Below are 14,564 nucleotides of genomic sequence, written 5' to 3' on the forward strand. Positions count from 1 at the left end.
AATAAAAAACACTTCGAGAAATTTCCGGCCAAAACTGTTCATTTACTAAAAAGCAGCCGTTTTTTTTTAAATTATTGCAGGATTTCAGTTCGCGGAAAACGTCACAACAAACTGGGGCAAATCCAGGAGGATCTCCATGGTAACAAGAGGCCATAATCTAAAATTAGAGAGTCGGAAGCTGAGATGTAATGTAAGGAAGTTTTACTTTACTGGGAGGGTGGTAGATAAGTGGAGCAGCCTCCCAGCAGAAGTGGTAGAGGGTAATAAAGTGAGGGTATTAAACATGCATGGGATAGACATACGGCTCCTGAATCTAAGACGAGACCAACGACTGATTAAGGTTTGAGTCTTTACAGCAGGAGAAACGGGCGACTAGACGGGGGCCGCATGGGGCCGATCTCCTGACATGTTCTGGGTTTATATAACAAAGGTCCAAATTACTATGTAAAATGTTTAAATGGTGGCTCCAGAGATTGCGTCTGAGAGAGCCAAAGGCACCAGAGCTTCAAACACCCTTCTTAAAGGGTTTCGTCTACAAGGAGAGTGGAGACAGAGCACCTGAGAGCGGCAGAGACGGTCCCCGTCCTCCTCGGCCAGCTAGCAGAAGCTTCACGGAGAGGAAGATGAAACCGCGAACGTTACGGTGCCCCCCAGGCCAACGTATATAAGGAATCGGCCACGTTCTCCAGCCGCTGCCTGTACTCCAGCTCGGCGTAGTTCCCTTTAGGGACCCCCGAGAGGCCGTGACGAGCCCCCCAGCAGCAACCGGCAATCACTCCTGTGGAGTCGCTGTCACCTGCCAGACAGGAAAACATCATTTACCGGGAGATAAGAGACGCGTCCATCAGCCGGGGGGCCTGGCATAGCGATACCCCCCAGAGGGGCAGTGTTTATACATCTCAGGGTAACGCCATGCTGTTATTATACCCGCCCCGTGATATTACTGCCTGTTATTTGCCCCAGCAGGAGCACACAAGATACAGTCAATTACCATAAATACCGGCGCTGCCGCCAGAGGTGACATCACAAATGACATCATAAGTGACAACAAAATGTCAGTTTAACAAAATTAATGAAATTGTCCTGATTTGATGTTTTCCCGTGTAGCTGCTCTGCGTCTAATGGGTGCGCTAATCAGCAGAGACCTAACGCTGGGCTCTGAACCGCTAAATACAGACCAGTGAGCTAGAGAAAGGAGTCTGGCGCTGATACCCCACGGGTCGCACCTCCTCAGCCCCACCTAACGCCCCACGTACAGGGAGGGTAAACGGGATCATCGGGGGCAGCAACGGGGAGACCCAAAGAGCGAGGAGCGCCCCTCACCCCCGTGGAACGCGGCACGGTTACACAGCTCTTCCCAGGAGTCTCCGGCAGACAGGAGCGCATCGTAGGCAATCATGGGCGCGTCGTGCCCGCTCCTCCCGGCCCAGCCATCCAGGCTCCACCGCGCGTACTCCACGTCCCTCTCCGCAGCCCCATAACTCGACGTGAAGACCGGGGGACCGGACCCCCGGAGGAGACCCCTCTCTGACAGGTACCTGCGGGGTAAAACGCTGCATGTGAAGCACTCGCTACTCTTTTTACCCTGCTGATGGGGCAGTTCTAACTCGAATGGGGTAAATGTTTTGGGGGGCAGCGCCTCTCACCTCTCCCAGCTTTGTTGGAGGTAACCCCACGAGTCCAGGTGAGGCTGTACATCGGTCTCGGTGTCGCGCACGTATCGGAGGGCCAACGGGAGAGTCTCCAACAAGCGGGACCCCCAAAGCTCCAGGGGGACCCCCTGCACAGAAAGGGAGGTGAAGAGAGCCGAGGCGAGCGAGCCCAGGTACCCTGAGAGACGGCGGAGACATGGGCCGTTAGAGCGCTACATCCACAAGATAGACAGGTGGGGGCCGATAAGGACAGGTGCTGGCCACCGAGGGGCCCCTACTGACCCGTGGGATGATTGTGGGTCATCTTTCCACTTTCCACACTGACAGCCACCAGGAGCGGCAACTCGGAGGGACGAGGAAACCTGCGGAGAGAAAGTACCCCGGGCGATAATAGTCCCCTCCTGCCCCGAGTTTCGACCCGACTCCTGCCAAAACCCTTTCCCAAAACAACCTACCTGAGCCCAATGCACATGGCTCTCATTGCTGCCCCGCAGCCAGTCCCGGAGGGGTTAAATGGGATCCTGTAGCCCCCGGGCTCCCCGGGGCGCAGCTGGGAAGTCCCTGCACAGGGGGCAGAAATAGTAGTGAGATGGCAACAAAGCCCGTTGGAGTTGCATTAATTCATGTTTTGTTCCGATCTAGTTGCCCAGGGGAGGTATCCTCTCCGGGGTATTTGGGGTGAAGCATTGGGGGCACCAACACGTTAACCCTCGGTATTAAATAAAGATGGCGCTGGAGTATTATGACAGGGGGGATAGCAAGTAGTCAGGGAATTGGTGAAAAATCCCAATTCACCCCCAAAAAAGGTAGATAAAGTGACCACCGTTACCCAGAATGCTGGTGGGTCCGGGCTTCCTCCCTTCCATATCGGACATGGCGGCCACGTATCTCCTGGCCAGCTCGTGGTACAGCTCGTCCTGCAGCTTCCCTGCCCCGGAGAACACAGGGAGACCCCCACAATTAACGACTGCCCCCGAAAGATGGACGAGAGACCCCCAAACAGCACTCACCGGTGGCCAGACCCTCGCCGGTGGCCAGGTGGAGCACGGTGTCGTCACTCACGGGCCAGTCGGGGAGAGACGCCCTGATGCTCTTCAGCCCCCCGAGTTCCTGGAGCTCGCGGTGGATTTGGGGTCCGGACGGGCAGTACTCCCAGCGCTGGTTTCTGTACCCCAGGGCATCACCGGCAGCGCTCAGCAACATGGCAGACAGGTAGCGGTCCCGGGGTGGGGGGCTGCAATGTCCGGTGTAAGAGGGTTAATGTATTGGGGGGCAGGGTACGGGGTATGAGTTAAGGATTTTGCTGCGTGTCAATCAACATGCGACACACCTCTGCTAAAGCAGGACCGTAACCTGTGAGACGACCCTGTTCATGGGGAAAGAACTGTAAGGAAGGGCATTTACCCCAAAACCTGCCCCGGAAAATCACCATCCTTCCAGATCCCACCCAAAACACGGTGTGTTTCAGCACGTCGTCGTGTATAGGAGGCACCTCAGGAGTTATACTACCACAGACACTGGTAGGAGAGGCAGCCCTGGGGCAGATAGGGAAGGCACCTCGCAAGTTACTCTGTCACGGGGCAGACCTGGAATGGGGTTCCTTACTTGGTGTCCATGACGACGTTCGTTCACTCTAGTTTTTGTAAGCGTAAAGCAGCGAGTGTGCAAGCGAGTGTGCGAGGGTCCGTGTCAACCTCGGCCTGCCCTCCTCTCTCACGCCTCGGCCTCCTCTTTGTTTTCAGTCAGCTTTCCCCTCCTGTCTGGGAATGGCCCCTCTTGTCCCCCCTCTCCTTGGGAGCTCTCCGGATCCCTGGCCCTCCCTGTCTGGCCCTGCGGCGGCCCTCCACTCCCCGGAGTCTCTGTCAGCAGATTCTGTTACTATATCAGGACACGGAGCGGGCGTCACGCCACACGGACCAGGAGTTCCAGCAGCCTGAAAACACAAATAACGCGGATTCAAAACCTTACGATCCAAACCCAATACCAGCGTATTTCAACCCAAAGTAACTCAATCAGGATAGAATACAATGTAATAGATCGCAAGCTCCTAAGGCCAGGATCCTCTTCTCCATCTGCACCAGTATACTGTATACAGTAATAATCCCCGGCGCTGTATACAGTAATAACCCCCGGCGCTGTATACAGTAATATAACCCCCAGCGCTGTATACAGTAATATAACCCCCGGCGCTGTATACAGTAATATAACCCCCCAGCGCTGTATACAGTAATATAACCCCCCAGCGCTGTATACAGTAATAACCCCCAGCGCTGTATACAGTAATATAACCCCCCAGCGCTGTATACAGTAATAACCCCCAGCGCTGTATACAGTAATATAACCCCCCAGCGCTGTATACAGTAATATAACCCCCCAGCGCTGTATACAGTAATATAACCCCCAGCGCTGTATACAGTAATATAACCCCCAGCGCTGTATACAGTAATATAACCCCCAGCGCTGTATACAGTAATATAACCCCCAGCACTGTATACAGTAATATAACCCCCCAGCGCTGTATACAATAATATAACCCCCAGCGCTGTATACAGTAATATAACCCCCCAGTGCTGTATACAGTAATATAACCCCCAGCGCTGTATACAGTAATATAACCCCCAGCACTGTATACAGTAATATAACCCCCAGCGCTGTATACAGTAATATAACTCCCAGTGCTGTATACAGTAATATAACCCCCAGCGCTGTATACAGTAATATAACCCCCAGCACTGTATACAGTAATATAACCCCCAGCGCTGTATACAGTAATATAACTCCCAGCGCTGTATACAGTAATATAACCCCCAGCGCCGTATACAGTAATATAACCCCCCAGTGTATTATTTCATGCTAATGAAGTCCGTTCCTCCATAGACTTTCCTTAGTCAGAGTCTGGCTGGGTGATTAGGCATTCCATTGTTCCCCACAGGCAGTATGCTAAGGAGTCGCGGTGTTTAGTAGATCGGGGATCAGATAACAGAGCGAGAATCATACAAATGGCTGATATGCAGCTGCCTAAAAACATTATATTATGGGGCAAAAACTACAACTGGGGTAAAAAAGAAAACAGAGCGATATTTTTGAAAAATTATTTTTAATCTGATACCAGGAATAAAAAATGATGAGAGTCTCTTTCTAATGTCTTCTGTCTCCCTGCCGCCTTCCCCTGCTTTTACATGCAGACTGGAGATTGTCCTAATTCCGGCAAAGTAATCTCCTCCAAAGTTCTCGGCGTAGGAGATCCCTCTCTTTCCTGATCCCCTGTAGGACGCTTTGGTTTTCCTGGGCCCTACGGACCAAATAGGGCAGAACCGAGCCGACAGAACCGTAAGGAATTGACTTATAAACCAGGTACCCGGCCTGACCTGGAACAGAGACAAGCGAAGAACATGGTGGCAAAATGTAGATACAAAGTTACGATGTTACCAAGTGAATCACAGAAGGAGGGGAACACGTGAGAACCTTCTGGAGGACATACCGAGGGTGAGGGACACGTGATCGCACATGCCCAGCAGCTGCCCAAAACACACGGCCCCGCTCTGCTTGTCGATGCCAAGTTCTGCCACCCTGCAAAGAGAAGAACTCTCGATACTCAACGACGTCCGAAGACTCCAAGTATCTACTCAGCTGAGTATGAAACCCCGGAGCGCGGCTTCACGTTCTATTTTATCACCGAGAACATCGTAGCCACGCAGAACTCACCGGCTGACGGCGTGGAGGACAGATTCCTCGTTGTGACTCGCTATGATGATGTTATACCGCTTCCCGTCTTGTCCAATCAGATCCAGCATTTTATCCAGAGATTGCTGGTAACTAGGATGATCAGAGATAAGACGAACTTTGGTAAAGGGGGCTGTTTGGACCTCCTTGGTGTCCCTCAGCCTGGAATAGGCTGGAATGTTCTCAACTGACGCCAGACTCTACCTTCTATTGGTGGCCTCCCAGTCAGGTTGGACGGGGTCGCCGTAACCCTTCTCTCTCGCCAGCTTGCGCTCTTTGTCCATATAAGCGCCGCGCACAAGCTTGACCCCGAAACACAGACCCAGATCCCCCGCCGTATTCCGATCCCGGGAGAGATTTGAGAAGGTCTCCTGAATCAATCATGGAAAGGGTGGAAACAAAACGGGTAATCAGGGCTGAAACGAGGGCCGACCGACTGCAGTAACTGCCACCATTTTGACTGGCACATCGTACGTATCGTAACCCAGTCTTAACTGTTGCCCAGGGGCAGTTGTTTGGTGCACAGCTGGGCCTGCTCCAGGGAATATTTTGTGAGACTGAAGCATTAGGACAGATGGTTGGTACCGCTGAGCGGATGAAATGGAGAACCTACCTGTAGGTAACATTGGTAAGTATTCCAAATCCAGGGCTCTGATTGGTTGCACTGGGCCATCATCACCATAGTAACCAAACCAAGTGCTGGGTTCATGTATGTGTATTCGGCATCCACCAGAACACGCACACGGCTGGCGCGGGCATGCTGGGGGAGAGATAAATGTATTCAGGTAAACCAGTAACAATGTAAATATATCCCAGTAACCCAGTGGCCCTCTGGCCATTTCTATTATTTATTTATATAGAGCCAACATACTATGCAGCGCTGTACACAACGGGCATCGACTTCCCGGGATAACCATGTGCCTTAACCGGGTGTAACTCGAGATATAACCCATTACCGGTGTTATTTTATGTCCCACAAACCGCCTTTACCTTCCCGATCCGGCTCAGCCGCCGCACCGAGTTCTCCAAGTGCAGGTTCTGCTCCTCGCTCAGGAAGGGGAACGTAGAGTCCTGCAAAGAATGTCACACGAGTCGGGCCGAGGGGGCAAACAGGTACAGACTGGGGGGCGGGGGTACTGGGGGGGCAGGGGGTACTGGGGGGGTTTAGGGGTACAGACCATGCTTACGGGGAAGGAACCCATCAGTGTAAATCCCGGCCCCCAGGTTAATATTGCCGCCGTGTCCCGCACTCACCTCCCCTTCCATGACCGCCACAAGCCTTTGGAGGCTGAGCTGCTTTCCCAGCGACGGGTCGGCCAGGCAAAGAGACAAACGCTTCTAACGGCCGCAACCGAGGAGAATGGGTGACAAATCGCATATAAGTTATACGTATAAAATCTAATTTGACTCATTCATACATTTTTTTTGTCAGGAACGCTTAATTGCCAAGTGACACAAAAGCAGGCACTGATAGGTTGTTGCCATAGAAACTCAAAACCTTTATACAGATCTACTAAGGTTCATTTTCTTAACATAATATGGAGTGCAATTAATGTTTTGTCCAAGTGGAACAGCCCCTTTAATTAGAATAATGTGCCCAATGGGGGTTTCAATGGGCGGGGCCATATTTTTTTGGGAGGAGTCAGATGGTATAAAAATCATGCTGTGGGACCTGTGGGTGTTGTAGGACAGGGCATGGTAAATAATATCTCTCATGGACCATACCATTATGCCCCTGTTTGGACAGCCCCTGATGTGTTTGTGGTCAGAGGATCGCGCCATGTCTCACTCACACACAGGTCAGCGCTCATCAGAGCTGTGATCTTCAGCTGCATCATGGGCCGGTCTCCGCCGCTAGAGGAGAGGTCCACGCATTCCATCATGACCTTCTCGTTCTGCTCGTACCAGCGTTCGCTGCAAGAGGAGACAGAGAGGGGTCACAATTTAAGGGTCAACGAACAGACACTGGGGTACAGCAGGGGAGGCTATTAAGGAATCCAGAATGACCGGTCAAGTATTTGATACCTGTGAAATACCACATGCAACGACCTGAGGGCAGTCAGGCTATGGATGCGGACATTACGCCAACGTCTCACCCGCTTTTGCTTTCTCCGAGATCCTCCTCAATGGGCACTGCCAACATGGGCCGGATGCCCAGCTTTCTGAGTCTCCCGACACACTCTTGGATCTCAGGAAGAGTCTCTCCAGCAACGAACTGACCGTAAACCGAGCCTCTCATCCCCCATTCAAAGAGACGGCGGCCCAGCAGTCTTCGAGACACAGACATCAGCTGGTGGGGAGGGGGGGGACAGAGCAAAAAGATGGACATCTGATGAAAAAAGATCTGAGACGTGATGAAAATGAACGGAGATGAACGGATTACAGAGCTCAGAAAATTAGAGGCTCAGAAGCCCCAGATCTTCTGATGAAGGTCACAGTGAAGATCGAAACATTGACCATTAACAAAACTTGAACATTCTCGTAACTCATGCAAGTTCACCAGCGATCACCAAAGAGTCTCCCAAAAATGGGCCATACGTTGAAACGTGAAGAAGTCTCAGCGGATTAGCTTCATCCGTTGGTGCATCTCGCAGAAGAACCTGGCCAAGGAGCGTCTTCAAATACGGACAGGACACCAAAATCAACGAAGCAGGAGATACGAGGCTACAGGAGTTCGTTTAAAACCATCTAAGTCTTTCAAAACCAACTCTCACCATGGCAACCAGGAAAAAAATATTCCTCTTTTTGATGTCTAAGTGGAAAAAATTATTCTAGAATTTTGAATTTTTTTAATTCTAATGGATCAACAGACGAAAAAAGACCTTTTGGATACATCGGAGGCTTATAAAGGAATGATAAGCTTGTTAAAATCACACGGCCCCCCTGGACTCACCTTCTCGGAGTTCCTCACCAGACTCGGCACGGAACACATCCTAAATATGAGGAGACCCCGTACCACCTCCCATCCGCTCTTCAGCCTGAACGCCTTCCCATCAGAAAAGCTGAGGGCGCCTTTCGGCTCCTGGTCTGATGCCGTCCGAGCCGCGGCCCGTCTATGGGACAGTCCCGGGGCCCAGGCTCTGGAGGGAGGACGGGGGCATCCGAAACGCGCGCACCTGTACAGGAGCCACATGTCACGCTGCCACCGCCGTCTGACAACAATGTCAGATAACATTCCACGAACAACAGGTAGAGAAGGAGGGCAGCCGGGGGCCAATAGGAGCGGCGGGAAGTGACCAGCTGTTTGGACTCTATCTAGATCACTAACCCCCTAACCTTTAAGCCAAAGGGATAAGCAGGGAGGACCTGCAGAGAAGGGGTTAATGGACCATTGATCTGTAGTCCACACACAGAGGGTGCTCGGCAAAAGTTAATAGTCTACGGGACGAGCGCTCTGTGTGGACTCATCAACGATGGTCTTTTATTAACCAGGATCTGTTAACTCGTCCTGGGATGTGAGACACGGGACATTGGTGGCGGAATGTCAGAAGGCGGTAGATAAGTGGAACAGCCTCCCAGCAGAAGTGGTAGAGGGTAATACAGTGAGGGTATTAAACATGCATGGGATAGACATACGGCTCCTGAATCTAAGACGAGACCGACGACTGATTAAGACAGAGAAGCAGTACCAAAGGTCCATCTTTCAGGATATAGACGTGGCTCTCGGCACCTACACTCCTCACATTATGAGTCACTATTTGGGCCCCTGGCGGTGTATTTCTGTGACAGCCCCGTCCGTGGGAATTGCCCCAGCTGAGGGCAAACCTGAGGCAGATGGAGTGAGTCTCAGGTGTGATGAACCTTCACCTCCAGATACTGAGTGATTTAGGAACTCCACTTTTTATTCCATTTTATTCCTCCCCAGACTCTCCCGGGGGCGAAGCCTCTGTCCCCCTCCTGGACTGGTCTGTCTTATCTTATTGTCGATGTTCCTGTCATTGTGAAATACTTTCACTGCCCCCCCATTATCACAGCTGTGTGTAGATATGCTGTATATACGGTATATATGCTGTATATATGCTGTGTGTATAAATATATATATATGCTGTATATATGCTGTGTGTGTATATATATATATATACTGTGTGTGTATAAATATATAAATGCTGTATAGGTGTAATCAGGGATTAAACTCCTTTTATTGCGTCACACCGGATGGCACTCGCACCGGCAGCTCTTTGCCACGCAGGACGCCGGGAGTTCTGCCCAATAAAACTAAAGGTAAACATTTTGCTGGAGTATCGATGGCAGACGCCCAACCCTTTGCCGCAGGGTAACCCTTGTTGGAACTTGAGGCCTTTCTTCATTTTATAGAAAGTGGCTTCTGAAGTTATAAATGGGAATATTAAACTGGACTTATTGTTTTTCTACTTTTGTGCCCCAGTTGCAGTTTTTTGCCCCATAATATAAAGTTTTCAGGCAGCTGCATATCAGCCGTTTGTATGATTCTCGCTCTGTTATCTGATCCCCGATCTACTAAACACAGCGACTCCTTATCATACTGCCTGTGGGAAACAATAGAATGGCTCGGTCTTAATGACCCAGTTTGACTCTCTGACTAATGAAAGTCATGGAGGAACGGACTTCATTAGCATTGCCATAAAGCATCAGCTCAGTGTGGTGTTTGAGCAGGGTAAAATAACCCAACATATCACATGCAGACAACAACGGCGCCTCCGGGTCTGCAGATAAAGGGAGTTTATTGGAACCAAATGAGAAATTTTGCGCATTTAAAGCCAATCATAAGTGTCCCTAAAACAAAGCTTAGTGGGATCTCCTGCTTGGCCACAGGTATCTCGGTCAATAGCCCTGAAGGCTCTTTTGGGAAGACTGAGAAACTGATATCTTGAACTTCAAAGTAAAGAGATCCTGAAACCCACAATGTTGGTGGCCATGAGGACTAAGTTTACATCTGCTGCCCCCCCTGACTCCTGTCCATAAGTCTATTTAGATGATGAGGTATCAAGCAGAAACGTCTTTGGTCCAGACTATTCTACCATTACTGGTGTGGAGCTTTACGGAGCTCGTTTTATGGGTAGATTTGGTTTGGTTGCATCCATGTGTTCTGCTCAGTTGGACACCACTTTGTCCTTTGGTTGAGTTAGCTGTCTTTGGCTTCATTGGGTCACTTGATGCATCTTCTCGAAAGGTCTTTCAGAGATCGCTTTATGTTTATTTGGGTGAAAGGGATAGGAAACCTCCATGATCACAGAGGCCACATTCCAGAAACACCAACCTGGATCATGCAAGGTCCGTCTCAGCCATTGGGCGCGTTGTCGGCCTAAATGATGGAATGGCCCTCAATGCTCTAGCAGTGGGACAGACACTTTAAATACTGAATCGGAATTTAAGGTCCGTCCCTGTCATCTTCTTCTCATATTCAGCATCAAATTTCTCCGACTGAGATACAGTAAAGTGATTCATCCAATCGCCAACTTCTCCTGCAAGAGAAAAAAAAATGTTGGGCAAAATTAACGGCAGGAAGAGGAGGACAACCTGGGCCGTATTCAGACGTGGACCTGGAGGTCTGCTTTTCTTACCTTTTCTCATGAAAGGGGAGCAGGAATGGTCTAGCAGAGAAGAAGGCAGGGAGGTGTAGTTGGCCATAGGGTTCTCTTTCATGGACTGGAACGAGGTGTGCTGAACTATCTTCTCCAGAACATCCTCCGGAAGATCCCTTCCAATGAACTTCATGATTTTCCTGATCTCACGTTTTGGGTCCTGTCCAGAAAAGATGGGGCTGTGAAATGCCACGGAGCGAGACGTCTCCCTCACCACTTCTTCCTTTGTCTTACCTCCTTCATATCCTCGTAGAACAAGTACAGGATCTGATGCTTCTCCTTAGCTTTCCACCAGCCGATGACATGGTCAAACCAGTTGCCCCAGCCCACTGCGGAGGGAAAGGACCATTAAGGGTCAGCGGAGCCTAAAGCTAAAAAGCACTTTCCCATGTGATATAATCTGTCGGCCCCCAAGGCGCCAACAAAAGCAAGGAATAGTTTATAGTCTCAAGGAACCGTATAGCTCGGTGGGACACTCACCGTTTCCTTCCAGAAATTTCTCTGCGTACGTCCCCCATAGGCCAGGATCGGGCTGGGTTTTGTTCATTCGGTCGAAGTGATAGTAGGATACGGCGTTGTCTTTGGCATTCCGAGCGATGTAGATCACCTAGAAGAAGCAGCAATCTGTGACTGAGCTTCTAATGATCAAGCCCCCCCCCCTTCAACCATCGACCGGCCAATTTAAAAAACGTGTGGGGACGAGGCCATCTTTCACAGTTAAGGTTCCTGCCGACGCCTCTTACCTTGCAGTTTTGATCCCAGAAGGATTTTGGGACCAGTTCGTACGGCAGGTGGGTTTTGATCATGCGCGGAGGAGGTGTCACTTCCAATATATCCACCCCTGTCAGAAGAAGAAGTGATACCGCCCATTAACACTCTAAATATCAAGTACTGGGACATTGGAGCGCGGACACTCACTCACCCGATGGGATGGGAGGAGGGGAGCAGATCTCCAGGAAGGGGAAGCGGACGTGAGTCGGGGCACGTTTAGCTTTTTCCACATCTCCTTCGTTCACAATTAAGTCCACTATCTCCTGTGTCCACGTGGTGCCTACGAGATGGGGGGGGGCAGGTATAAAACCAGAAATTAGCCAATAAAACGATACCAATAACTGGAGAGAAAACAACTAAAGGGGGGAACATCATCGATATATCTTGAGGAATGCAAATGCCCCGCATCTAAGGTGTCCAGAGCTGCACACCTGTGGAGGGCCCAAGAAGGAATAGCTAGCTTCATTGGGGGACACATTTGGGGATTGGGGCCACCTGTCCACACATCAAGTCCATACACGAAAAGAGACGTCCCAGTTACAGAGTGTGGCAGGGGGGCCATGTAGAGACCTCCATTCATTTTGCAGATCCCTGGGCCGGTCACAGATCTCCTCAGTGAAGATGTCTCCGTGGGGTCCGGAGCCGACCTCTCACCTGCTTTGGGATACGTCGATATTAGGAGGTCATCTGGAAGGGCCTGGAAATTCTCAATCCTCTCCCAACTACTAGCAATGGGCTTCATGAGGGGGACCCCGTGGACCAGGCGTAAGGGGAAGCGGTAGAAGACCCCATCGGGGATGTTCAGCAGCATCTCGTTATAATCCTTGTCCATCTGTGAAAGGCACACACGTTAAACGTACCCCCTGGAACCCCTCCAGTGATGGCCAGGGGGCTTTTAAACCAATGACGCCCCCTTCTGATATAACGGCCTGGGGCGGTGAGGTCAGCGAAGTTTTATTATTATTAGAATTCAAGGAATTCAAACAATTGAACATTATCTGCTCCTCCTTACACAAACAGACCTTTTGGCTGCACTTCTGGCTTTTCCTGCTCCCCTGAATAGCAAGTGCTGTCAATCCCAGAGCAAACATAGAAAGCCAGAACCCGCCGGCGGATCGGCCCCATCCGGTCCCCGTCTAGTCGCCCGTTTCTCCTGCTGTAAAGACTCAAACCTTAATCAGTCGTTGGTCTCGTCTTAGATTCAGGAGCCGTTTGTCTATCCCATGCATGTTTAATCCCCTCACTGTAATACCACATCCGCTGGGAGGCTGCTCCACTTATCTACCACCCTCTCAGTAAAGTAAAACTCCCTTTCGGTCTCTTATTGTAACTCCTCCTATGACATAAACTTCTCTCCCGTCCTTTATTAAATCCCTTTATGGATGTAAATGTCTCTCTCCCTCTTCTCTCCCCCAAGCCGGACATAGCGAGACCCCTCAGTCTTTCCTCACCATGTTAGTCGTCTCCTATGACCTTCTGTAGATGGGTTCTCCAGAACTGTACCCACTACTCTAGGCGAGGTCTGACCTTCTGCGGCACTGATAAGCTCTGCACCCACTGACTGATACCCCATGCCCCGGTACCCCTGATCTTCCTGTTCAAGCACTGACAGCAGAGGCGTTATAAAGACCCCCCCCCTCTCCCCACGACTCACCTTCTCGGACGGTGCGCTTTCTGGTCTCCTCTCTCCACCCTTTGGCCCAAATAAAACATATACGTCCTGATAACGCGCGTCAGAGGAGGGGTCCCCTGGGGAGACTGAGGGAGAGGTTAACAACGCACCAGAATCCAGGGGCCGGATCGTGGGGAGGAATAAATGGCTCTCCTCCCATAAACATCAACAAAAGTATCCGGTGACATTACAGGCGGGGATATTTCACGTTTTATTAAAGTGCGACCGGTGGAAGATTTTGATCCCTTTTGCGAGGCTGTTTGTCGAGAGTCCAAGAGCTCTGGAGTTTTATCTTTCTTTGCACAATACGGTGCATGATGTCAGCAAAACCTTTCCCCCGGTTATCAGATCACGGAGGGGTTAACTAGTTGTTCCCCAGAGGCAGTAATACTCCACACCCCAGGGTACTACACTGCTCCCCTGTGGCTGTCGTTGGCCGTAGCGAGGTACAGAAGCATCCATAGAACTCCTCGGCACGGAGGCAGCTTTTACTGCGTGGCAAGACTTTCCTGGGATTTAAGGACCCGGTCATGTGGGGTAGGGGTGGTAACAGGACTGGGTTCAGGAGCACAGGAGAGTTTGCAAACTTAAGGGGTAAGTACGCTATAGAGGGCAGTTAGGGGCAGGTCAGAGAATGAATGCCCCTTCTCGGGGGTCCTCGTTAGTTTAACGTCCGGTGAATTGTAACCGAATAAAGCAGCTTCTGGCGCCTGCAGACATCGCACGTTTCCCATCATCCGCGGCCTCAAAAGTCAGATATTCAGGGTTAAAAATAGGAAAGGGAAGCGGAGTGAGAGCCGCCCGGGGGTAGGGGGTATTAGGACAGGCGAGGAACTGGAAGGGAAGTAAGGACACGGCGGAGAAAAGGAGCGCGGCCAAAGGTCACACAGGAGGGCGTTTTATTTGGAAAAGCAGTTGTCATAGAGAGTGGGGAGCGAGGCCACAAGTAGGAGAGAAAACGGGAGAGAGGAGCTGAATAGCAGCCGACGTGCCACACGTGAGAACGCCTTTAACGCCGTCCACCAGCCGAGACGTCTCGGTGCCGTCCAGACCTAAAGCGGCCGCTCCTGACTCAACTCCTAGAACCCTCAGCCAGTCACATCTACCAATACGAACGCAAGCAAGTCCATTATACCCTCAAACCGGATAGGAGGGTCCAGAAACGCTGCCCACGCCCCAGCTCTC

General features: G+C 50.9%; 3 protein-coding genes across 3 annotated transcripts; all 3 read right to left on the reverse strand.

Moving 5' to 3' along the window:
* Positions 1–21: 21 nt before the first annotated feature.
* Positions 22–3,442, reverse strand: LOC128501551 (ADP-ribosylhydrolase ARH1-like). Its single transcript, XM_053471074.1, has 8 exons — positions 3,258–3,442; positions 2,663–2,886; positions 2,482–2,580; positions 2,108–2,213; positions 1,935–2,014; positions 1,647–1,830; positions 1,324–1,538; positions 22–796 (listed from the first exon to the last, which is right to left on the reverse strand). Exons 1-8 carry the CDS (start codon positions 3,266–3,268, stop codon positions 639–641), a joined length of 1,077 nt encoding a protein of 358 aa, XP_053327049.1. The 5' UTR covers positions 3,269–3,442; the 3' UTR covers positions 22–638.
* A 1,290-nt stretch (positions 3,443–4,732) lies between these two features.
* PRODH2 (proline dehydrogenase 2) lies at positions 4,733–8,552 on the reverse strand. The gene is made up of 10 exons (XM_053471155.1): positions 8,269–8,552; positions 7,472–7,665; positions 7,169–7,289; positions 6,630–6,713; positions 6,366–6,446; positions 5,989–6,135; positions 5,580–5,746; positions 5,358–5,468; positions 5,134–5,222; positions 4,733–5,020 (listed from the first exon to the last, which is right to left on the reverse strand). The coding sequence occupies exons 1-10, from the start codon at positions 8,548–8,550 to the stop codon at positions 4,851–4,853; spliced, it is 1,446 nt and encodes a 481-aa protein (XP_053327130.1). The 5' UTR covers positions 8,551–8,552; the 3' UTR covers positions 4,733–4,850.
* Positions 8,553–10,053: 1,501 nt separating this feature from the next.
* Positions 10,054–12,832, reverse strand: LOC128502279 (sulfotransferase 1B1-like). Its single transcript, XM_053472039.1, has 8 exons — positions 12,730–12,832; positions 12,362–12,547; positions 11,859–11,987; positions 11,680–11,777; positions 11,417–11,543; positions 11,171–11,265; positions 10,916–11,096; positions 10,054–10,816 (listed from the first exon to the last, which is right to left on the reverse strand). Exons 1-8 carry the CDS (start codon positions 12,830–12,832, stop codon positions 10,704–10,706), a joined length of 1,032 nt encoding a protein of 343 aa, XP_053328014.1. The 3' UTR covers positions 10,054–10,703.
* Between the last annotated feature and the right edge of the window lie 1,732 nt (positions 12,833–14,564).

Source organism: Spea bombifrons, chromosome 7 (assembly GCF_027358695.1).
Source record: "Spea bombifrons isolate aSpeBom1 chromosome 7, aSpeBom1.2.pri, whole genome shotgun sequence".
Lineage (NCBI taxonomy): Eukaryota > Metazoa > Chordata > Amphibia > Anura > Pelobatidae > Spea > Spea bombifrons.

Coding starts and splice junctions, on each gene's coding strand:
- LOC128501551 (XM_053471074.1), bottom strand. Junction 2,581..2,662: donor CGGCGAGGGTCTGGCCACCG/GTGAGTGCTGTT, acceptor TCTCCGGGGCAG/GGAAGCTGCAGGACGAGCTG. Junction 2,015..2,107: donor GCCATGTGCATTGGGCTCAG/GTAGGTTGTTTT, acceptor TTCTCTCCGCAG/GTTTCCTCGTCCCTCCGAGT.
- PRODH2 (XM_053471155.1), bottom strand. CDS start 8,550: ATGTTATCTGACATTGTTGTCAGACGGCGGTGGCAGCGTGACATGTGG. Junction 6,136..6,365: donor GGCTGAGCCGGATCGGGAAG/GTAAAGGCGGTT, acceptor TCTCTCCCCCAG/CATGCCCGCGCCAGCCGTGT. Junction 5,223..5,357: donor GTCCTCCACGCCGTCAGCCG/GTGAGTTCTGCG, acceptor TTCTCTTTGCAG/GGTGGCAGAACTTGGCATCG.
- LOC128502279 (XM_053472039.1), bottom strand. CDS start 12,832: ATGGGGCCGATCCGCCGGCGGGTTCTGGCTTTCTATGTTTGCTCTGGG. Junction 11,988..12,361: donor ATCGACGTATCCCAAAGCAG/GTGAGAGGTCGG, acceptor CCCATCTCGTAG/GCACCACGTGGACACAGGAG. Junction 10,817..10,915: donor CTCCCCTTTCATGAGAAAAG/GTAAGAAAAGCA, acceptor TTTCTCTTGCAG/GAGAAGTTGGCGATTGGATG.